Below are 24,831 nucleotides of genomic sequence, written 5' to 3'. Positions count from 1 at the left end.
AACATTTTTCAGGTTGTCAGATCCACTTAGATTCTTGTTCCAATTGCCACCCTACGTTTCAGGTTGACGAGAGAGCATTTTTCCTGGGTTAATCTTTGCAGTGATTCAGTTTGTCTTACTCTCTTTCCTTGAAAATTGTTATCAGCTTGCTTTTTCTCATTGTTTTGTTCCCATGCAGGTTCCAAATAAGTTCCGCTATCCATTCTACTATGAGATGTGTTGGTACGTGTTGGAGCGCTATGTATACTGCATAACCAACCGCTCCCACCTAACTAAGGAATTTCAAAAAGAGTCCCTCAGTATGGGTAAGTGTTCTGCCTACGTGAACTTACCTGCTTGGGTCTACAAAATTCATTCGTTGAAGCTGAATGTTGTTTACAGCTGATCTCTTACCCAGATGTGAATTATTAGGCAAAATGAAATATCTGGATCTCCTCTTTGTCTGAGTTGTTAGTACCTTAGCTCCTTAAGAAAGATGATCACTTTTCTGCTGTGTTTTATTGTATAAAGAGTGGTCTTTGGCAAAGTAAAAACTAAGAACACGCCATCATACTAACTCTTACTGTATTCCAGGCACTTTACTAAGCAGTGTATATACATTAAATTCTAATCATTACTGATGAGGGTAGGTATTATTATCTCATTTTACAGATGGTGGCATTTAAGTTTCAAGGAGATTAAAAAACTTGATCTGTGATCTTATAGTTAATAAGTGGGAAATAATAATAACAGTTAATAAGTGGGGAAGGTACAGTTTGAATCAGATTGGTAAGACTCTACAATCTATATCCTTAACTTCTATGCTTTAATGTTTCCCCAACTTCTATCAAGAGAAATATTTTATTGGATGGCAAGATACTTTGTTTTTCTCCTGACTCTCACTGAGATTGGCAGCTTCAAAACTGAGAACAGTGGATGTGATTAGACAAGAGTACTTTCGTTTTCTTTCTTGATTTTTTTAAATGTTTGTTTATTTACTTTGAGAGAGAGGGAGAGAGAAAATCCCAAGCAGGGTTTTTGCTGTCAGCATGGAGCCTGACATGGGGCTTGATCCCAGGAACCATGAGATCATAGCCTGAGCCGAAATCAAGAGCCAGACACTTAACCATCTGAGCCACCCAGATGCCCCAGGATACTTTCAGTTGTACATTTTTAGGCTGTTCTATACCCTAAGGTGCAGAGGAGCCAACACTGTAATATCTTGTGGTCATATGTTTCATGGAATCTTCAATCTAAACCAGATATTTTGGGGGCGCCTGGGTGGCTCAGTCAGTTGAGTGTCCAACTTCAGCTCAGGTCATGATCTCGCAGTTTGTGAGTTCGAGCCCCACATCAGGCTCTGTGCTGATGAGCCTGGAGCCTGCTTCGGATTCTGTCTCCCTCTCTGTCCCCCCACTCGTGTGCACACTCTCTCTCTCTCTCTCTCTCTCAAAAATAAATAAACATTAAGGAAAAAAAAAAAACTAAACCAGATATATTTTTTCTTTGAGGGTTGTTTATATTCTTGTTTGAAAATAAAAAATGGTCGAGTACGTGAAAGCAGGATACAGAATTGTGTATGTAGCATAATCCCAGTGCAACTATAGTCGTGCACATATGTGTCAAAAAAGATGGAAAGAAAATACACATCAGTTGTTGAGTTATCTAAGGGCAGAGGGATAAGGGATGACTTCTTTGCACCATCCTATATTTTCTAAGTTATGATTATTTTTATTATTTTAATGTTTGTTTATTTTTGAGAGAGAGAGCATATGCACAAGAGAATCTGAAGCAGGCTGCAGGCTCTGAGCTCTCAGTGCAGAGCCCGATGCAGGGCTCGAACCCATGATCCGTGAAATCGTGACCTGAGCTGAAGTCAGACCTTAACTGACTGAGCCACCCAGGCGCCCCTGTTTTCTAAATTATTACTAGTAAACATACATTACTTTTTTTCCCTTTGGATTGGCTAATTAATTTTTATAGGGTATTTCTAATGTTTATTTTTGAGAGAGAATGTGCACAGGTGCATGCGCACATGAGTGGGGAAGGGGCGGGGGGTGGGGGGCAGAGGATCCAAAGCAGGCTCCCTGCTCACAGCAGAGAGCCCAATATGGGGCTTAAACTCACAAACCATGAGATCATGACCCGAGCCAAAGTCAGACACTTAACCAACTGAGCCACCCAAGTGCCCCACCCATATAGTTTTCTTAAAAAAAGGTGGGGGGGGGGGCGGGGTGGCGCCTGGGTGGCTCAATGGGTTAAGCGTCCGACTTCAGCTCAGGTCATGATCTCGCAGTCTGTGAGTTCGAGCCCCACATTGGGCTCTGTGCTGACAGAGCTTGGAGCCTGTTTCAGATTCTGTGTCTCCCTCTTTCTCTCTCCTCCACCGCTCATGCTCTGTCTCTCTCTCCTCAAAAATAAACGTTAAAAAAAATTTTTTTTTAAGTTATTTATTTTTGAGAGAGAGCATGTGCGAGTTGGGGAGAGGTGGAGAGAGAGAAAATCCCAAGCAGGCTCCGCACTGCCAGCACAGAGGCTAAGGCGGGGCTCAAACCCATGAACCACAGGACCATGACCTGAGCAGAAGTTAGATGCTCAACTGACTGAGCCACCTGGGTGCCCCCCCTTTTTTAACTTTTTATTCAAATTCCAGTTACTTAACATGCATGGACGATATAGTGATTCAACTCTTCCATATAGCACCCGGTGCTCATCTCAAAAAGCACACTGCTTAATCCCCATCACCTTTTTTAACTCATCCCCTCACCCACCTCCCCTTTGGTAGTTAGGGTCTGTTTCTTGTATTACTTTCATAACAAAGAACCAATTCACATTTAACAATATTTCTTTCACTAAAACTTTTGACTGTCAAAAATCTTCCCTTTAAAAAATACTCAGCGTGTTGGGTGCCCAGGTGGCTCAGTCGGTTAAGCATCCGACTTCAGCTCAGGTCATGATCTCATGGTTTGTGAGTTTGAGCCCTGCATCGGACTCTGTGCTGACAGCTCAGAGTCTGGAGCCTGCTTCGGATTCTGTGTCTCCCTCTCTCTCTACCCCTTGCCCCCCCCCCCCAAAGTAAATAAACATTAAAAAATTAAAAAGAAATACTCACTTTGTTAGCCATATTGAGAGGATTCAATTCCAAAGTTTAATTTTATGGCAAAAGTTTCAATAAAACTGCTTTTTAGGGGCACCTGGGTGACTCAATCAGCTAAGCCTCCAACTCTTGATTTCATCTCAGGTCATGATCTCACAGATTTGTGAGTTCGAGCCCAGCATTGGGCTCGGCACTGACAGTTGAGAACCTGTTTGGGATTCTGTCTCTCTCTCCCTCTCCCTCTCCCTCTCTCTCTCTCTCTCTCTCTCTCTCTCTCTCTGCCCTTACTTACCCCACTCACATGAGCATGTGTGCGCACTCTCTCTCTCAAAATAAACTTGATTAAAAAAAACTGTAAGTATATGCTTCATAATATCTGCCTTTTTGAAGAAAAGTTAATGAAATCATAATCCCAAATTTCAGTTTGGACTTGAAACTAATTTACAGCCATTTTCAGCTGACTTTTTATAACCTCAGGGCCCCTTCCATGCTACCTGTTCCTCTTGTTGATCACACAGTCAAGTGGCATGTTCTTACTATATTTTTTTTCTTGCTGGCAGATTTGGAGTTAAATGGGTTGGAATCTGGAAATGGGGATGAGGAAGCAGTGGATCGAGAACCAAGGCGCCTGAGCAGTAGGCGCTCTGTCCTCACTAGCCCCGTAGCCAATGGGGTCAACCTGGACTATGACGGACTGGGCAAAACCTGCCGAAGTCTTCCAAGTCTGAAGAAAAGTTTGTCGGGGGACTCATCCTCTGACTCTAGCCGGGGCTCCCACAATGGCCAAGTGTGGGATCCCCAGTGTAGCCCCCGAAAGGACAGGCAGGTGCATCTGACCCATTTTGAGCTTGAAGGCCTTCGCTGTCTTGTAGATAAGTTGGAGTCTCTGCCACTGCACAAGAAATGCGTCCCCACAGGGATAGAAGATGAAGATGCTCTTATTGCCGACGTAAAGGTAAGGTCGGTTATGTCGCATGACAGCCCCTGGTCTGGCTGGGGGCAGGCAGTCGCTCAGTTCTGAGAGAGAAAGTACAGGAATTCTGGATAATCTGCGGCTCATTCAGAAAGACATTCATGTGTACCTGTGTGTGCTGCATGGTACTTCAGTTCTCAGGGCGAGGCTAAGTCCCTGTTGTGAAAACACTGACTTCTGTATGTTCAGTTAGGACTTAAATTTAGTCTTAAAAACAGAGATTTCAGACTGATTGTAAAAATAAAGAAGAGCCTAATCTAAGAAAGTATTTGTATTAGGAAATATTACTTAATCAAGTTACCCTCAGATAAAGAGGCCTGTTTCAGAACAAAAGTGGCCAATAGCAATCTCCAGCCCAAGCAGATGAGAGAGAAGCTTTGCTGTGCTGGGTGGTGCTGATAGGCTTTGCATATTTAGTTTCATACTTACCTACTATTAAGACCAAAAAAAAAAAAAAAAAAAAAAAAAACATTGGGGCAGCTTCTGAGAAAGTGTCATTGTAAACATAATCTGTCCTGGGGCACCTGGCTGGCTCAGTCTCTGGAGTGTGCAACTCTTGATCTCGGAGTTGTGAGTTTGAGCCCCATGTTGGGTGTAGAGATTTAAAAAAAAAACCAAAAGACATAATCTATCCTATTGCTATATCCAGTTTCTTCATGTTATATATTTTTCTTTTTCAAGAGGTCTCCCAGTATCAGTATTTTCAGAGCCTAGCCCACCCCTCATGCATTGATCTCAAAGAAATTAGCTTATTTTTAAGGAATCCAGATTTCAGCTGCCTAAATTGGAGGAAATTCTTTTAAGTCTTTCCTCACAAGTTACCATTAACATGAACACCAAAAAGTATAAACCTGGAAATATCAGTTTTCTTTTTAAAATCATCATTTGGAACTACATCTTGGGTGCAAGGCCTGGGAATGTGTAGTAGAAAGCTAGTTCACAATTAGTAATTAAGTATTTATTTTTAAACCCTGTCAGATTATCTTAAGCCACAGAAGAATTTATATTGAATAATTTTATGTGACCCTAAGGAATATAGGCTGAATATCTGAGTATGTCTTTTCCATTCCTGATTCCTGATTCATGTTTTTCCTTGGCCACTGCTATGGTCTGAAGTGCTTCTGCAAGCACCTCAGGAAGAATTCCAAAGTCTGGGATAGGACCTGAACGGTTTTTTTTTCCTCTTTTGTTTTTCTTTTTACAATAGACTTTTACATTGTGTCTTATTGTTTATGCATCAGTGAAAGGGTGAAAAAATAAAGAGGCTTAAAAAAGTGGCAGCCTGGTTAGATTGGTCCTCTCCAATGGTGATAGAAGCAGGACAGTTGATTTTTTTTTTTCATGTTTATTTATTTTTGAGAGAGACAGAGATAGAATGCGAGTGCCTTAGGGACAGACAGAGAGGGAGACACAGAATCTGAAGCAGGCTCCGGGCTCCGAGCTGTCAGCACAGAGCCCAACACGGGGCTCGAGCTCACGAGCTGTGAGATCATGATCTGAGCCAAAGTTGGACGCTCAGCCAACGGAGCCACCCAGGTGCCCCAACAGTTGATTTTTCAGTTTGGTTTTACAAGGTTTGTTCTAGAAGAGACAGGTGGCATCATCGTGGCTTGTATTTAGGGGAGGAAATGACAAAGTTCTAGATAAATGTGGTCCTATTTCTATAATGATTAATGTGCAGCAAAACAAACTTAGTCATACTTTTCCAGACTCACAAACTAGATTCCAAACTCACTTTCCACCCTTGAGTGAGCAAAGGACATACACATTTTTTCTTTTCCATTATGATAGGACATATCTATTAATACTTCCTGAGAGTTTGAGTGTAACATCTTTTTTTTTCCTCAAGTTTTTTTTATGTGGCTATTCCATAGATACATTTAGGAAACATTAAATTAACTTGCCTGTAGGATCCCTGAAAAGAAAGATTTCTAAGTTTATAGCTCACAGTCTTTTGGCCTGGGTGTCTGTATTTCTGAATCGTGAAAAAGAATAGTTATCTTCTCAGTCCTATGGGATTTGACTCCATTGACTCCAGTTATAGGAAGCCTTATTGTAATCCCCTAGTCAGCTGTACAAGGTCAAGTGTCATAATAGAAATACACAAACTCCCATAACTGTCAAATAAAGATACTTGAGGCAGAGTGGCAGGGGAAAATGTAGAAAATTTTGGGTCAAATACTAAGCAGAGTAAAAGTATGCAGCAGGAAGGGGGGAAATGAGTTAAAAAAAAAGGTATCTAAAGAGGGCTCTTAGCATTATGAAAAGTGTCTAGAGAGAGCTTCCTTGTGTTTGTCAGGAATCGTGAAAAACATGGCTGCCACCCCGGGCTCAGTCAGAGTGGCACAGAGACCAGAGCCTGAGGAAGGAGTGGTCAGCAGGATGACTAGGAGACTGACAGTGTTTGAATTCTTCCTGCAGGGGCTTGTCTGCACCTTGTTTTGCTTGCCCGATACCATAGTTAAAATGCAGCTGATAGCAGAAGACAACAGACTTAGATACCAGCTATGCAGGTAGTTTAACTTAAGATCAAATGGATTCATTGTTCCTGAATTTGACCATTTATATTTAATCTGAGCTTCAGATAATAGTGAATATAGAGCTTGAATACTTTGAGAATCTGAACATCACCCAGAAGAAAAGAAGCTGTGCATTGGGTAGGTGCCATCACCGCACAGCTGGAGACTGCAGTGCTAGAGAGCTTGGTGCTTGTAGCATAGAAGCCTACACTGCAGTGGAGGACAGCAGCAAGCCGAGTTTACTCTTCCTGCAGAGAGAGGGATTGTTTCTTGTTGCAGCCTGTGTGGCTCTTAGGAAGAACTAGCAGAAGAGATGAGAGCTCTACAGTTATATATCCCTGGAAGAAAAGTCCATTTTAGTGTTGGGGGGGGTGGGGGAAGGGCTTTGAAGATTCTAAAATATTAAATTCTGCATTGTTAAAGAAAGATCGGGGCACTTGAGTGGCTCAGGTCATGATCTCAGGGTTCGTGGGTTCGAGCCCCACGTCAGGCCCTGTGCTGACAGCTTGGAATCTGGAGCCTGCTTCGGATTCTGTGTCTCCCTCCCTCTCTCTCTGCCCCTCCCCCAGGCATGTTCGTTCATTCCTTCTCTCTCTCTCTCTTTCTCAAAAATAAACATTAAAAATTAAAAGAGAGAGAAAGAAAGAAAATAGAATATAAAGTTGGGAGGGGATTAGATAAAAAGAAGGGGGGGGCATTAAAAACTGTTGACCTGGGGCACCTGGGTGGCTCAGTCTGTTGAGCATGTTGAGTGTCCAAGTCGTGATTTTGGCTCAGGTCATGTTCTCAGAGTCTGAGGGATCAAGCCCCAAGTCACGCTCCTTGATGAGCATTGAGCTGGCCTGGGATTGATTCATATTCATTCATATTCTCTCTCTCTCTCTCTCTCTCTCTCTCCCCCTCTCCCTCTCTCCCTCTCTCTCTCCCCCTCTCCCTCTCTCCCCTCCCCTCCCTCCCTCCCTCTCTCTCCCTCTTTCCCTCTGTTCCTGAGCCCCTCCCCCACTCCTTGCACTCTCTCTCTCTCTCTCTCTCTCTCTCAAAAAAAAAAAAAAAAAGACAGGACTTAGAGCAGTGTCAGTAATACAGTCCCATTAAAGTGAGAGAAAATCTCTGTGCATTGCAGCGGTGCTGGAGAAAGGGACATGCCAACTGCTGACAGTGGGTCACAGAAAGGTGGTAGGAGTCAGCCTGAAGACTGAGTTTTTAATCAGAATTTATTGTTTTGTATTTATTTTGGTCATAAAGGAGCTCTTAATATATATACATACATAAAAAGTTTTTAATATATCAATGTATTTGGCTGTCCAACTCAGTGAAACAAATTCAGTGTTGTATACGTATTTACTTTCCTGTTTTCTCTAAGGTATTTTGATAAGCTGGGCAAACATGTGACTTGTGGTCAAGATACTAGATCTATGAAAGCTTGTTTTCTCCTCTGTAAAATAACATCTACCTCAATGGGGCTGTTGTGAAATTTAATGATAATGTTAGTAAATATTTAATAAACTATATCACTATTACAGAAAAAAATCAGATGTCACAAATCTGTGAATAATGCCTGCCTACTCTGTGCCAGAACCGGGCTGAGTGTTGGGGTAAATATGCACACATGCTGTGGATGAGGCCCTCGAGGGTCTTGCAAGTCAGTGGTGGAGCAGGCATTTCAATAGGCTGAGAAAGTAAGTGCATCCTAGGTTTACAGGTACCATGCATGCCATTAGAGTGCTGCCTGAACACTGAGAAGCTGGGTGTGGATTCTGTCCTGAGGGAAGGAAATGCCAGTCTTCTTAACTCAGAAGTTAAGGGGGCACCTGGCTGGCTCAGTAGGTAGAGCGTGTGGCTCTTGATCTTGGGATTGTGAGTTTGAGCCCCACGTTGGTTGTAGAGAGATTGCTTATGAACAAACAAACAAACAAACAGACTTCTAATATGGGCTCCTGGGTGGCTGAGTGGATTGAGCATCTGACTCTTGATTTCGGCTGAGGTCCTGATCCCCGGGTCATGGGGTGGAGCCCTGAGTCTGGTTCCATGCTGAGTGTGAAGCCTGCTTGGGATTCTCTCTCCCTCTCCCTTTGCCCCTTTCTCCCACTCATTCTCTCTTTAAAAAAAAAAAAAAGTTAATAAGCTTTCCTGTTAGATGATAAAACAGTATATAAATGACTCTCAGTTTATGAATTCTAGAATTGTTCTTTGTGGTGCAATAGGCTACTACTGCTGCTCTGAACTAAGATCCTAACATTTTATTTTGTAACCATGATCTAAAAATTTACACTCGGCTCTCTCTCAGGAGTATGATGGAACCAAAAGCAAAGTCATGGTTTCAGGTAGATACAGACACTAATGAGAAATTTGCTTCATCTGACACTTTGGGGGTGACTCTGGCACTAGTTAAAGAGAAGAACTGGTAGAGGATCCACTATAATTAGATCTTAATCCATTAAACTAGATTAGAGGGGGGAAAGGCAACCTGTATAAATAAAACTTCATTTGAAATCTAATCGACACATTCTAAGTGGAAAGTTTTATATTTATTTACTCATCAGTTTATTTTTTAAATGTAAACTCTATACCCAACATGGGGCTTGAACTCATGACCCCAAGATCAAGAGTCACATACTCCACCGACTGAGCCAGCCAGGTGCCCCCTAAGAAAAAAGTTTTGAATAATTTAATAGCTACAAGGCATATAAGGTTAGGTTAAAATATGTAATAATTCTTCAAAGTGTTATTATATTATTGTGTTATGTAATGTCATGTTCTTACCATCTCTGATCTTTGGTGCCTGTCTTTTATTCTGAATTAATGGGGCGGGGGGGGGGGGGGGGGCGGGGGGGCTGGCCTCATTTAGTAAGCGATTTGGAAGCCCTGTCTGGTTTTTGTCCTTTCCTGGTGGCCTCTCGGGTTTTACTTGCTACAGCGTGGTAACATGTTTCTCTTTAGTATTCCATTCTTTATCACCCCTCCAGGTTAGATAAGACTAAGAACCAGGATTTTCTAAGAAGACCTTTCACACTATTAAGGAGAGCGTTTCAGACATAATAGTCTGATTGCACTTGGTCTTTCAGTCTTTTTTTTTTTTTTAACGTTTTATTTATTTTTGAGACAGAGAGACAGAGCATGAACGGGGGAGGGGCAGAGAGAGGGGGAGACACAGAATGGAAGCAGGCTCCAGGCTCTGAGCCATCAGCCCAGAGCCTGACGCGGGGCTCGAACTCACGGACCGCGAGATCGTGACCTGAGCCGAAGTCGGATGCTCAACCGACTGAGCCACCCAGGCGCCCCAAGGTCTTTCAGTCTTAAGATAAAGGGCAAACGAGAGGTTTAGGATTAGAATGGCCATAGAAACTTTTTCAGGGAGAGCTCAACCAAAAAGCACAAAACTCCCACCTTTCTTGGTAAACTACCGTCAAAATTGAAATATTTAGCCCCCCTGGCAGCAAAGCCCAAGCCCCAGAAAGCATATTAAGCCACCGACTACATCAGAAACTCACTGACACAACTGTCCTGGAAATAAAAAGGTTTCCAGTGGTAAGAGCTAGGTTCTTAGTGGCCTGAGATGTTTATTTCAAAGCAGCTCCTGTAATTTCTGAAAAAAAGCCAAGTTATATTTATGAGAGTCTGAAAATTACATAAATCTAGATCCAAAATACAGTACACTGTAGTGAGAGATTGCTTGTTCAGTCCGAGCTTCACCCTGACCGTGAATCAGTGTGTGGAGAGTGTGTGGCACGCATCACTCGAGTAGCTGCCACAAATGGCATCGGGATGTCTGACGGGATACAAGGCTGGCCGCATCATCCAGGGAACATCAAGAAGGTGGCAGGCAAAACAAACGACTAGGATAGGAAATGGGCAGGAGTGCTGGTGTCCTGGGGGGAGGGGTAATCTGAGGGGCAGAGTCCCAGGAGACTGGTGGATGTGGAATTGGCAGACACAGATTCAGTGGCTCCTTGCGCTGGTACCAAGGCAGGAGATAAAGCACCTTGACACCTTGACCTCAGGTTGTACCTCAGCTGGCTTTACTTGGTCAAGATGGAACTGCGGGAAGAGCTGCCTAGACGTTTCGGTTATGGTGGTAGAGTGCCCAGTCGTAACCAGAGGCAGGCATCTGTTGTCGAAGTAGTTGATATTAAACAGACATATGTATTGAATATCTCAGTATTGGTTGAAATGTGTCATTCCTGAAGGTTTTTCTGGAAACATGTATGCTCATTCTGGATTCTGGGCTGGGAGAGCAGCAGTGAGGGCAGGTGAAGCAGGCGGGTGTGTGGGGAAAGAAGGGAAGTTGGAGGAACTCAGCTTGGGTGCCTGGCTCTTGCACAGGCTGAACTTCGGGTGACTCGCTGTTTGCCTGAAAAGCAGGAGAGAGAATTGGGGGGAGTGGTCAGTGGGCAAGAGTGCTGGCTGTAACAATAAGAGGTGACCCTGAGGGGCAGGGTGTGGACGAAGACAAGGACACTCACGGGCCCAGATGCAGAACGGGTTAAAGCCTTCCCTTTTGCTGGCGCCTTCCGAAGTCGGCCAGAGGGAGCCCTCCGGGGCCGGCCTTGGGTTCTCCTATTGCAGTGGTGGTGGGAGGGAGCAGGCGGGGGCGCGGCCCGGCTCGCCTCCCGGGCAGCCTTTCCTCCAATCACCAGGCCGAGAGCGCCGGCTGAGCACACCCCCTCCCGACTCTGCAGCAGGACGGCTGGGCCCTCTGCCTGGCTCGCTCACTCGAGCTCAGCTCCCCCTCCTGCCATCTTCCGTTGCAAAGCATTTCTGGGAGCTGCATGTGGGTGACGCAGCAGCATTGTTCGCAGGCACAGGAAGCCGCGGCTGAGCTGAAGGGCTCGAGAAGGAGCTCAGAGCACGACACGCTGCTCCCTCTGGGTAGCCTCAAGGGTTATAGCTGGACTGCCCCGCCTGATGTACTTTGGGAGATTCCAGAATTTTCAAGTAAATCAGGATTTTCCTAGAGGCAGAAAACCTAAACTCCTTCAGCACAACTTCCAATACAGAAAACAAAACAAAGACGCTGGGGAAACTTCAACCAAGAGCTTCAGCAGCTCCAGAGCGACGAGAAACGCAAGGTCAGGCGGGTGGGCGGCAAACCCTTTCTGGCTCGGGGTGTGTGTGTAACTGTAGGGACTTTGTCTCAGCGGAAGAGGCGGAAGAACAGCCTACCAGGGGACTCCAGGACAATGCTCAGGTTACTTGGTGTTGCTCTAGCCGTCATTGCACTTGTTCCCTCTCCTGGTGGGATGTGCTCTTGAATTGGGTCTCTTGGCTTTGGGGAATCCTTTTTCCTTCTCTTCCCAGACGCCCGCTGTTCTCTTCCCCTTCCTGTGATGTGTGGGGTGTGGGCTTGTGTTTGAATGTTCTCCCGAATGCCAGGAGCCTAGATAGGCGTCAGCCTTTCCGCACTCCACCCCCGCTCCCTGTCCCAAACCCCCTCTGGTGAAGGGTGGTGGCTGCTTTATATGGTTTCTTGGAGGGCCTCAGCTGGAGTCTGCCTTTTTTGATGAAGCAGGGCGAGTTTGGTTGTCTGGCCCCAACAAAATAAGGCTTGGAAGGAAATCTGCATTTCCCTCCACACCCACACAGACCCCGGTAACAGAGTCGTATATGTGTGAACAGCTGCCCCCCACCCCCCACGCAGACACAGTTTCTCCACCTACCTTTCCTTATCCCCCACAAAAAATCTTGCAGGTAGATTTAGACTGCTTTTGGTGAACGGTTAGGTTCCTTTTGCTACTCTTAAACAATTGTGGATCTTTCTGTGAGGTCTGTTTTGCTGAAAGTGGAAAGTCCCTGTTTGTGGACAGCTCAGTGCTCTCCGGGGCGGCAGAGGAAATGGGCAGAGTCCTGCTCCTCAGCAGTAGACATGGGGGAGGGGAACTGTGCACTCCCTCGCACACGTTTTGAATGGACCTGAATTTTTCACCCTAGGGAGATTAGGAGTCCAAACCGGAGCCCAGTCCCAGAGCCTTAGTCCCACGTGGCACCGCACCCCGCCTCTTCACCCCCACGCTGTGCGGTGCTAAACAGGAGACTTCAGAATAGGATGTCATAGCAACTTGAAGTAAATAAAACGTCTGCAAATGAAATCAGTTTGGGGGAGGGTGAGAGGCAGCTGGAGACTTGGCAAAGGGGTTCTTCGTAGAGGAGCTTCCTGGGTGTTTTAAAGGGTCTTTCTGAGTCCCAACTCGAATTTGGAGCATGATCCTTGGTAGAGAAGTGCCGCATGCTTCAAAAAGTCCTGGTCTCTAGGCACAGAGCCCACAAGATTATGGAAATGATTATTAAAGATGGCCTAGGCATGCTTATTGTCCAGGATCAAAGTTGAGTGTTCACTGAAACACTGAAACAGTTAATACCCTGTACACAGTAGGGCAACCTGAAAGGAATCTTGTAACTTGTCTTCTGGATTTGTGTTCTTTTGCTGTTGTCCTTGCTGTAGGGCGCATGAGGTCAGAGGAAGAGGGATTTCGTTTTCTGCTCTAAGGTTCAGGATTCAGAAATTTCTGTCGAAAACATAAAGGCTTGCTTCCAAATAACACTCAACCAGTATGATTCACTTAAGTGGTAGTTTCTTACTGTAGCAGTGTCCTCAAGTCATTCAAACTAGATTGGCTAAACCCATCAAAACTGTTGCCCCTAAATTGTTCCTGTTCCATTCCAGAATAAAGCCAAATGATTGACTTTGTGTGTGTGTGTGTGTGTGTGTGTGTGTGTGTGTGTGTGTGTGTGTGAGAGAGAGAGAGAGAGAGAGAGAGATTAATCGATTGGTTAATTTGAAGTTGAAATTTCTGTAATCAGACTTAGAAGAACAGAGCTCTGGGTTGAATCAAGACATTAAGATTGTTGTTCTGTTCATATTATTAAGTATTAGCCAGTCTTTTTTGCCACTTTGCTGAGATCTGCAAAATGAAAACAGTACTTCTTGATAATTATCACTGGTGTTGAAAAGTAAGGGGGCAATATAAAGTTTTACTGCCATGTATAGAACTGTGTGCCAAGTAACACTTGTCGCCCCATAGCTAGTTACTTCAGCATACGTATTAACAGTACAGTGAGTATGCAGGTACGGGGTTGGGAGCAAAGGTAAATTCAAAGTCTTGATAGTACTACACTAGTTTGAGTTTTCTCTTTCATCTTCAATTTATTTGTTTGGCAGTGAGTCTCTAAATGAAGGGAAAACACAGCTGCCAGCCTGCCCTTCCCATGTCGCTTGTGGGGACTGAGGCTAAGTCTGGATGCTGTTGGGAGTGGTTGGCTCTTTGTTCACTGTGTCCTGCTTTTCTTCCCCCCTCTTCTATCCTATTCTGCCCTTAGATTTTGCTGGAGGAGCTTGCCAACAGCGATCCCAAGTTAGCCCTCACTGGAGTCCCTATAGTACAGTGGCCAAAAAGGGATAAGGTAAGAAACTATTGTTCTTATCTTCAGGCTGCTGAAGCATTTTGCTAGCCGACCGTCACCATTCCGGGAAGAAAAAGAACAACTAGAGGCAGACAGCTTTTGGTGCATTAATATGAACTGACAGAAAATCATTACTCAGTTCTGTTTTAACTCTTAGGTCAGGGTAATTGGCTATCTTTAGAGGTGACTCTGTTAACAGAACTATCAAACCAGAAACCTGCCTCCAGGTTTGGATGCAAAAGTGTGCATTTGTTCACCAGAATGGATCAGTTCCTAGCCTTCTGGCCCAGTGATTCGGTCATTTTCAGATATTTTTTAAAACTAGTTAAAATAATTACATACGTATTCAAATGGCTGGAGTATTTCTATGATGGCCTGAGTGTACACTCAAGAGTCCCCTTCATTTGGATTTTTCAGTATCAAAAAGAGAAGGAAAGGAATCACCTGTAAGCTAATAAATTGTCAGGTATGAATTTTCATGCCTCTTCAGTTAGGTCCTGTGTAATTTTTCCCGTATTGTCCTTTGTCAAGGTTATTTATCAAATAAATGTAAGGGCTAGCATTCTGATCCTGCCCATGGGTCTGGCAGATACATAGGCCCTTCTTTGGTTTTCCCCGGGTGAAATTTGCAGAGCCATCACATTCCAGGAGTGTTTAGGTGAATAGCTGTGAAAGATGTCTTAAAGAACCACTTCTTACTACCGGGGTGGAGGAGTCCCACTTGGCCTGGGCTTGACCACATGACACTGCCTCAGAACAGTTTAGGCATCTCTGGCTGTTCAGTGTTTTGTGTCAGGAACATGTTTGAGGCACCGTGGAAAAAACTGAAAGACCCAGTCCTTGTTCTTGAAAAGATCACCAGCTGGACAGATACAAGCACTAAAATTATAAACATATACCTGAGGGATGTATTTTACTGGAGTGTCTGTTATGTACCAGACTCAGAGTAATAAAGAAATGAGCAAGATTCATCTCGCCCTCAAGTAGTTTATCGTCATCTTTAGGAGTATCTTCTGAGTAGTAATATCCAGGATAGGGAAATACTGGAGGGTCCCTGGAATGACATTTGGTACATAGAAAGCCTCAGGGAGGGGTGAATCTCACAGCTCAGCAGAGTGAGAGGGACGTGACTGAAGTAGATAGCCTGAAGGGACTGGCAAACCTTGTCTTTGAAGGTAATACGTAGGTGATAAGTAGAGTAAAATCAATAAATGTTTTAGGTTTCGCAGGCCACGCGGTCTCTGTCGGCAACTTCACTCTGTCATTGCAAGTGAAAGCAGCCATAGACCAGACAGAAAACAAATGAACATCATGGTACTCCAGTCAAATTTCATGTACAAACAGGCAGTGGGCAGATTTGCCCACGGGCCATAGTTTGCCAAGCCTTGTGATCTTCTACCCCCTCCCGTCCTTAAAGCTACTTGATACATTTGACCTCACTGCTTTCTCTTTCTAGCTTAAATTCCCCACCCGGCCGAAGGTGCGGGTTCCTACCATCCCCATCACAAAGCCTCACACTATGAAACCAGCTCCTCGGTTAACACCTGTGAGGCCGGCTGCTGCCTCCCCCATAGTGTCAGGAGCCCGGCGGAGACGAGTGCGCTGTCGAAAATGCAAAGCCTGTGTGCAAGGAGAGTGTGGTGTCTGCCACTACTGCAGGGACATGAAGAAGTTCGGGGGGCCTGGTCGCATGAAGCAGTCGTGTGTCCTTCGGCAGTGCTTGGCAGTAAGTGGTCTGCTGGATACAGAGCTTGGGGGAGGGGTGGTGGTGCCAAAAGGACTGAAATGCAGGTAGTAGAGGGTGGTAGAGCCTTCGGAGATGGAGAGGAGAAGTTACTCTCTCTCTTTGGCTTGCTTTGTTTTGCCCCATTTCTCTCTGAGTTCAGAAGGAAGATACCTCACACTAAAAATGATCCCGTTTAACCTTTCAGCCTTGCTCGCCCAGTTTTCAAATGAGGGAGCAGTGTTTCAAGGGCAAATCACTGCTTCTTGTCCCCTCTTTAACTGGATTAGAAAGGAAGGACCTGGGAGGCCTGGGATGGACTGGTGAAAATAAACTGGTCTCTGTCAGTCTCTAGTTCTCAGCTGGTTCACTCTCCCTATCCTCTTTCTCATCTAGTTTTCCTACCAGAAACCTCTCTTCTCCACCTGGTCTCCTTGGTCCCTAAGTGTTCCCAGGAGAATTAGAGGAAGCAAATCACTGGTCTTCAGTTAAAGGGAAGCTAAACCGATAAGGATCTAAGTCTGCTCTTTTCTTGGTTTCTGTCTTTGTCCTCTTGTAGCCCAGACTGCCTCACTCAGTCACATGTTCCCTCTGTGGAGAGGTGGATCAAAATGAGGAGACACAGGACTTCGAGAAGAAACTTATGGAATGCTGTATCTGCAACGAGATTGTTCATCCTGGCTGCCTCCAGGTGAGGAGAGGCCAAAGGGGCCCCTAAGGTCTCAGGTACTGAGTGGAGCAGAGGAGGGTGGGAATCCCCGATCTGGACCATCAGCAATGGGCTATGTAGTGGTCTAACATCTGTCCTTGATTCATGGTCTACACTGTGTGTCAGCCACTGGCTCGACCCTGAGGACAGTCTCGGACACAGACTAATAGTCCCGTTCCCTGCCCTCATGGAGCTTGCGGTCTGGCCTCCATAGAGTGTGTTTGGAGTCCCCAGGCCATCATGGAACTGCCTGGTCTATTTGGGAATGCCTTGTGCCTTTAAGCATCTCTCCTGTGTACTTGACTGTATCTCTGGATGTCAGTTCCTGAAAGATGGTTAGAGTAATAGTATCAGCTAACGTTTAATGAGTGTATCAGGCTTGGTTCACACTTGAGGGCCTTTAAGAAAAAATGATAGAGGTTGTGCCTGGGTGGCTCAATCAGTTAAGCATCTGACTCCTGGTTTTGGCTCAGGTCATGATGTCACAGATTGGGAGTTCAAGTAAAAAAAAAAAGAGAAAATGATAGAGGGGCACCTAAGGTGGCTCAGTCGGCTCAGGCTATGATCCCAGGGTCGTGGGATCAAGCCCCGAGTCCAGCTCTGCACAGAACGTGGAGCCTGCTTAAGATTCTTTCCCTCGGGGCGCCTGGGTGGCTCAGTCGGTTAAGCGTCCGACTTCGGCTCAGGTCATGATCTCACAGTCTGTGAGTTCAAGCCCCGCGTTGGGCTCTGTGCTGACAGCTCAGAGCCTGGAGCCCGCTTTGGATTCTGTGTCTCCCTCTCTCTCTGCCCCTCCCCCGTTCATGCTCTGTCTCTCTCTGTCTCAAGAATAAATACATGTTAAAAAAAAAAAATTAAAAAAAAAAAAAGATTCTTTCCCTCTCTCTCTCCCTCTCTCCCTCTCTCCCTCCCTCCCTCCTTCCCTCCCTCCCTCCCTCCCTCCTTCTCTCTCTCTCTCTCCCCGCCCCCCCTCTCTCTCTGCCACTCTTCACCTGCTCATGTGTGTGCTCGCTCGCTCTCTCTAAAAAAAATCTTAAAAGGAAAGAAAAAGTGATAGGGAACCTGATACAGTCTTTAGGAGGTAGCATCAAATCTTTAAGCATGGGCCCTGGGCCTAAGTATGCGCCAGAGCTCCTTAAGTGATACTAATATGTGGCTGGGGTGGACAACCATTGTTTTATATGCATTCTCTTGTTTACATCTTTTAAGATAGCCCTGTGAAGTTGGATCTACCCTGTTTCTTCATTCTTTAAAGGGCATTGGTGCTGGTACTTTGTCGATTTTTCCAAAGGTGTCAGCTATATCATGACTGCCACCTGGCTGACAATGATTGTAAGATACGGTTAATTGTGAGAAGCAGCTCAATTTTAGAAATACTCAAATGTGAAAAAAAATATGCATCTTAAGATCAGTAAAATTAAGGTATCCTCTCCATGCTGATAAACGAAGCATTTACTGTATGTCAAGCTTTTATCTAAACACGTTATTTAACAAGTAATTCATTTAATCCTCACCACACCCTTATAGGAGTATTTATGTGCACTGTACAGTTGAGAACAGAGTCACAGAGACTAGGCTACAGTCTCTGAACCCAAGCAATCATAATTACTATGCCCCACTGTCAAGATGAGGTCTGGCACCATTCCGAATAGTGTGGTCAGTTCCTTTAGCAGAGAGGCATGAGATGCTCAAGAAATAAATGTGTCGGGAAAGATACATATAGAAGTCTGCAGACCCCAGATTGACGCAGACTCTTGGGAATCTCCTCGTGGAATCTAACTTTGATCAAGTAACCAAGAGTGAAGGTGACCAGTCTCCTAGCGGCTAGGAGTGGGGCTGAATGACTCTTGGTTTTTCTCCCCGATGGGCCGATGTGTTTACAAATGGGTAAAACTTCCAGGTTCTTCCCAACCATGTGGCTGTTATTGTTTGATAAAGGAGCCTTAAGAAACAGGCTTTTTTTTTTTTTTTAAATGAGACAGATTTTTAACATCCCTGTCTTCCTCTAGATGGATGGAGAGGGGTTGCTTAATGAGGAATTGCCAAATTGCTGGGAGTGTCCAAAGTGCTACCAGGAGGACAACTCAGAGAAAGCCCAGGTAAGGAAGCTTTATCCAGACTGCACCAGAGAAGAAAAGAAACGTCGAGCTTAGGGGATGGCTAGAGTCTGTTTGCCTTTGCGTCTTTGTTCACATGGTTTTTCGGACCATGGAGATGATTTTGTATTTTGTTTGATAACTTTTTTTCCCCCCTCTTTGGTTAATTATTTGGTTTTCTTTTGTTTGAGTTTTTGTGTTACTGAATATTGTTCCACTTGGGGTCTGCAAATTGTTGAGGTCCTCTTACACTCTGAGACCCTAGAAAAAGAGGCAGCATAGCTAGGCTGTGTGAGGAGGGCAGTGAGGCGAGCACGGTTGCTCCTGAGGAATGACACTAGAGGGAAGGCAGTGACCTGAGGCAGCTAGTAAATACAGTGGTGTGCCGGAGTTTCCAGTTAAGCGGGCTCACATTTTTGTCCTCTTCACCTTTATGGCCCTACAGAAAACCCTACCCTTGTGCCCTACACAGGCAGCCCCTCCCTGCAAGGGGACCCGTGCCATGACCTTGGCCCTGAGTAGCTGACATTGCTGGCCCGATGGGTAATACCAAAGGGCCAAGAGGACTCTGGTTGATCAGGCCAGGAGGAATAAGACCTGTTGAGGGCACAGACAGAGGAGGCAGCTGGCCTAGTGGCAGCCATCCAGGCGCAGTGGTCTCCTCCAGGCGCATTGCACAGGAGTAGGGACAAGTTTCCTGGTCTGTCTGTTTCTTCCCACTTGGGTACTGAGGTGACTGAATTTTCATTCTATATATGTTTGAAGAGCAGGGATTTCTAGAGTGGACTAGTGCTGAAGTTCTCCTTATCCCAAGTTCTTAAACTAGGGGTTCTTAAACATTTTCTCTTCATTGACGACAGTGGAGGCAGTAGTGGCGGTGTTTGCCTCCCTGCCACAGCAGGTAGGGGGAAGATGCCTCATTTTATCTTTTTTAAGTTTATTTATTTTGAGAGAGAGGGAGAGAGCACATGTGTGCACACAAGTTGGAGAGGGGCAGGGGGTGGGGGGAAGGGAGAGAATCCCAAGCAGACTCCGTGCTGTGAACACAGAGCCTGACGCAGGGCCCGAACCCATGAACCATGAGATCATGACCTGAACCGAAACGAAGAGTCAGATGCTTAACTGACTGAGCCACCCAGGTGCCCCAGGTGGCTGTATGTTAGTATTGCCTTCTTGCATTGTAAAAGCCAGCACCCACAAGGTAGTCATTCTCTTCCAACCACAGTGCCCTATGAATGTAGAGGAAAGGGAGCAGGCTTGTTGCTGAGGGACAGAAACCATCTCCTTGAGGAAAATGTGAACCACTGCTCACTGATCCCTAGTGGAACACTGGTTCAGCCTCATCACGGCGGAGTCATGGTGGCCCCAGAAGGAGACAAGTGGCGTAGGATGAGGTCGTGGACCTTTATGGAATGTCAGTTTCACTGAACCAAAATTCCTCTTTTTCATCCAGAGTAGCTTCCTTTGGAGCAGGGTGGTTCCTCAGAGGTTCTCATTCTCTGCTTTATATTCCATGCAGTTGGTCTCTAAGGATAGGGGAGGGTGCTGAGTGGAAGAAGCAGCCTGGTGGAGTCCAGCTCAGACACCAGTGGAGCTAAAAGTGGTGTTTACTTCTGTCAGATTCTGCGTTCCAGTTTAAATGGTATATGGAGGCTGCTTTTCTTCTACCACAGGCATCTCTCTTCTGTCAAAAGCATCTCCTGGGTGAAGGAGTTAAATTAGAGATAGAACTAAAAACGGTCAGATTGCATAGGGGTAAAGTTGTGGCCTCTTTAAAGGGTATCTTTATCCAGGGAGTTATAATCCAGAAATTGGGGCAAGAGATGAATAAGGTGGGCTGTGGAATCGTGCAGCCCAAATTTGGATCTCACTCCTCTATACTTGAACACAAACCTTTTTGTCACAGGTAGATTTCCCAAGTGACCTATTTTAAGGGTTTTGTTCTGTAATCAGCTTTCTCGGCACAGACTTGAGCTCGGTTGCTGATCGAGGCAGATTGCAGACTAGACTCTGAGGAGGTGACCACCCTGTAGCATGCAGGTACCCCTTTCCCCATAGGAGAGCGGTGATCTGTCTTCTCTCTAGTCTCCTGAGAGCAGTAGTGAGGCTCACCCCGTAAATGTAGAGGGTTTTGGAGAAAGCACTGATGTGACTTTTTGGGGGCCTGTTTTGCAGAAGCGGAAAATGGAAGAGAGTGATGAAGAATCCGTGCAAGCCAAAGTCCTGCGGCCCCTGCGGAGCTGCGACGAGCCCCTCACGCCCCCGCCTCACTCACCCACTTCTATGCTACAGCTCATCCATGACCCGGTTTCCCCTCGGGGTATGGTGACTCGGTCATCCCCTGGGGCTGGCCCCAGCGACCACCACAGTGCCAGCCGGGATGAGCGCTTCAAACGGCGGCAGTTGCTGCGGCTGCAGGCCACAGAGCGCACCATGGTACGGGAAAAGGAGAACAATCCCAGCGGCAAAAAGGAGCTGTCTGAAGTTGAGAAAGCCAAGATCCGGGGATCGTACCTCACTGTCACGCTACAGAGGCCCACCAAAGAGCTCCACGGGACATCCATTGTGCCCAAGCTGCAGGCCATCACGGCCTCCTCTGCCAACCTTCGCCATTCCCCCCGCGTGCTAGTACAGCACTGCCCAGCCCGAACCCCCCAGCGTGGGGATGAGGAGGGGCTGGGGGGAGAGGAGGAGGAAGAGGAGGAGGAGGAGGAGGAAGATGACAGTGCAGAGGAGGGGGGTGCAGCCAGGCTGAATGGCCGGGGCAGTTGGGCTCAGGATGGAGACGAAAGCTGGATGCAGCGGGAGGTCTGGATGTCTGTCTTCCGCTACCTCAGCCGCAGAGAACTTTGTGAATGTATGCGAGTGTGCAAGACGTGGTATAAATGGTGAGCAGGGATACAGGGATCAGGAATAGGGGTATGGGAGCAGGTGGCAGGTTTTCCATAAGAGAACTGCATGCGTCCTGGCATCTGGAGGCTTGCTGGGTCTTAAAGGATTGAATCCACTCTGTCTGTTCCCTAGACAGTGGGTCCTGTTATAGATGTGGCCAGTCGTGCCTATAGGTGTGGCCCTTCAGGGAAGTGCGGCCCTTTGCTTCCTCTCCCTGCTCCCACCTTTCCCATCTCTCTTTTTACTGAACATATGAAACTGATCTGGGGGATGGATTTCTATAGTTTGTGCTAAAACTTCAGTCCACAGAGCTGCGACAGTTTTCCCCCTCAAGTAAGCTGCACTCATCACACATCTGTTGAGAGCCTGTGATGATGTGATGGTCACTGTTATTGGTGACACAGATGACTGCTTTTAAGCCCCTGCCTCAATTACCTCTCCATCTAATGAAAGGGGTGGACATGCTTTTCAAAAAATTTGAATGTTTCCACAGTTTTCCAGTTGTTTGTTCTTATCCCAATAAGACCTACCATTTCTTCTCAAAAGGGTGATGCTTGGACCACTGGCATTACCTGGGGTCATGTTAGAAACGCAGATTCTCAGGGTCCGTTTCAGTATGGCCTGAGTCAGAGCTTTGGGGGTGGAGCCAAGCAAACTGTTTTTAACACTTTTTCCAGGGGCTTCTGATACACTGCTCTATCATAAGCAGCTTGTTTCTGCCATAGAAGTCTTATGTGCCACTGGTGAAATATTTTCAGTCTTTAAATAAAGACCTCATTCTTTACAAACACTAGTTTTATTTCCCAAATCTGAATTAATATGTGATCTACCCAAATTCTCCTAATATTTTCTCTTTGTAGAGCTAGTGGGCCTGCCTGGCTCTATTCCTCAGTTTCCAGGCTGAGCCACATAAGACTGCCATTATGTGCTGTCTCCCCTTCCCCTGCCAACCAGACTCTGAGCCGGGCTGGGAGGCAGGGGCTGTAAAATATTAAACAGAAGCCTGCATGTTGCAGTGCTATTTGTGGCCTGTGGACTGTAGATTGCAGTGGAAAGGCAGGCCTTTCGCTTTCAGTTCTGGCCTGGACTGGACCAGAAAATATAAAGATAGCCCTGAGGCAGAAACGCAAGATGGGAAGAAGACTCTCCAGGCCCGATAATAAAGAGCCTCTTTCTGCCTGATACAGTAGTGGGCTCGTTCTAGAGCTTAAAGGAGGACTGACTGTAGATATGCTGAGGAACGCCTGCATCTCAGGCAGCTGGGTATGACTGACAAAGGAGAGAATGAAGGCAAGCCTAAGGCTTCAGGCAGCAGGAAGTCAATTTTTTAAATAATTCCTTATGTACACTTTGGTGGGAGCCATACCATTTTAATGCACATGAGAGAGTATAGTATACTGTTTGTCGTGTGTTCCTAACCACTGCGCTGTATTCCCAGCCCTTCCAAAGTAAATCGGTGAACTGGTCAAGTTGCCTGCTACTTAACCTGTCGGGCTGCCATAGAGGACAGGCCCTTTTGTCTGAGGATTAAAAAAACAAAAACAAAAAAACCCCAGCAGGGCATGATCCTTGTCTGCTTAATAGAAGAACCTGGGGAGGGTGACACTCCAGGTGCTCTGTGTTTTCTAGAAGCCTGCAGTACCCTTTGGTGGGAGCTCCTCTGACAAGGAGTATCACATTATTGACGGCTAGTGTTCTCTCCTTCTGTCACAGGTGCTGCGACAAGAGACTTTGGACAAAAATTGACTTGAGTAGGTGTAAGGCTATTGTACCCCAGGCCCTCAGTGGCATCATCAAGAGGCAACCAGTTAGCCTGGACCTCAGTTGGACCAACATCTCCAAAAAACAACTGACGTGGCTCGTCAATAGACTGCCAGGTGAGCAGGCAGGGAAAGCTGAGTTACAGGCAGTGCTTAAAACTGCTTTAGGGCAATTTAGGGCAACAGTCCCATTCCATTGTTGTCTTTCTGCTTAACAAGGGATTCACCCAGGGCCACCTTAACTGCCAGTCCCCAGGCGGCACCCCAGACTAGCTGGACTAGCCAATCATTTTCCCGGACAATGAAGAGAATGGGTCTTCTCAACACAACCACTGAAGAGATTTGAGTAAGATGTTGCCATGATCAGCCCCTTAGAATGCTTTGTTCCCCTCAGCATTTTGAGGTCTTAGGAAGACAGTGTCTCGCATACTACGTTGCTCCTGTAGGAACTAAGTAATTGGTTTTACCACCAAAGCTAGAAAATGTCATATAGGAGACCATAGGAATTTTTGAACTGGATTTCTAGACTGAGAATCCATTTTACCGTGGTCACATCAGCTCGTCGTTGAGGCTTTGGATGTGCTGATAGAGTATACGATTGCATGTCTGTTTCTTCCCGCTGCAGGACTGAAAGACCTCCTCCTAGCAGGCTGTTCCTGGTCTGCAGTCTCTGCCCTCAGCACCTCCAGCTGCCCCCTTCTCAGGACCCTTGATCTTCGGTGGGCAGTGGGAATCAAGGACCCTCAAATTCGGGACTTGCTGACTCCACCGGCTGATAAACCAGGTGTGCTCTGGGCCTGACTTCTCTGTGGTCACCTGAGGGTAGCTTTGTCTTTCGACAGACTTTGTCCTCAGAAACTAAAAAAGTGTTACAAATGATGCTGTGGATGAGTACAAATGGAGAACAGAGCAATGGACTCAAGGTTAGCTATTGACAGCCAGTTACTTGCCTGCAGATAAAGGAGGGGCTACTCCGTCTCAGGGGTATTGGAGTTTGGGGCCCAGAGAGTATAATCCTGAGGAAGGCCGGGAAGGCTTCATGGTTGAGGTGGAACATTAAAAGCTGTTTGCATTATGGTCTAAAAAAGTGTGGGAGTGTGGAAAGGGGTGGAGCATTCCACACATACCCTTTCGCTCTATAAGTGAGGCATAATCTAGCAGCTGGGAAGAAAGAAAACGTGTCTGGTTTCCTAGAAACTGCCCCCACACACTGCTCACTACAGGCAGGGCTGGGTGTGGGCAGTTCGCTCAACCGCTGCAAGAAGGCCTGGCCAGGAAGGAGCTGAAGCTGCCTGAGGCTTTGGAGCTGGACCAGAGTTAAGAGTTTTGACCTAGGTTCTTCTCTGTGCAGGTCAGGACAATCGCAGCAAGCTCCGGAACATGACTGACTTCCGGCTGGCAGGCCTTGACATCACGGACGCCACACTTCGCCTCATCATTCGCCACATGCCCCTCCTTTCTCGACTCGACCTCAGTCACTGCAGCCACCTGACAGATCAGTCCTCCAATCTGCTCACCGCTGTCGGGTCTTCCACTCGCTACTCCCTCACAGAGCTCAACATGGCAGGTATGCTGCTGTGATGTTTCATGACAGACGGTACCCCGTGCCTCCTGGAGGGCCCAGCCCTCCCTGGAACTTGACCAGTAAAACAATGAACTTGGGTCTGTTGACTGAACAGTGTTAA

The 24,831-nt window shown here is 46.3% G+C and overlaps 1 protein-coding gene across 3 annotated transcripts in view; it reads left to right on the top strand.

The window, feature by feature from the left end:
• KDM2A (lysine demethylase 2A) overlaps positions 1–24,831 on the top strand; it is a 113,751-nt gene that overhangs the window by 85,778 nt on the left and 3,142 nt on the right. For all 3 annotated transcript variants that reach the window (XM_047823475.1, XM_047823476.1, XM_047823474.1), the window contains exons 11-20: positions 179–305; positions 3,637–4,031; positions 13,883–13,966; positions 15,423–15,692; positions 16,249–16,380; positions 18,408–18,497; positions 20,670–21,382; positions 23,100–23,263; positions 23,772–23,930; positions 24,498–24,713. In XM_047823475.1, the coding sequence (XP_047679431.1) occupies positions 179–305; positions 3,637–4,031; positions 13,883–13,966; positions 15,423–15,692; positions 16,249–16,380; positions 18,408–18,497; positions 20,670–21,382; positions 23,100–23,263; positions 23,772–23,930; positions 24,498–24,713 (2,350 nt within the window). The remainder of the gene's footprint in view (positions 1–178; positions 306–3,636; positions 4,032–13,882; positions 13,967–15,422; positions 15,693–16,248; positions 16,381–18,407; positions 18,498–20,669; positions 21,383–23,099; positions 23,264–23,771; positions 23,931–24,497; positions 24,714–24,831) is intronic.

The sequence above is a fragment of the Prionailurus viverrinus genome, chromosome D1 (genome assembly GCF_022837055.1).
Source record: "Prionailurus viverrinus isolate Anna chromosome D1, UM_Priviv_1.0, whole genome shotgun sequence".
Classification (NCBI taxonomy): Eukaryota; Metazoa; Chordata; class Mammalia; order Carnivora; family Felidae; genus Prionailurus; species Prionailurus viverrinus.
The sequence above is the reverse complement of the archived record's forward strand: the minus strand, read 5'-3'. Positions and strand labels throughout refer to the sequence as shown.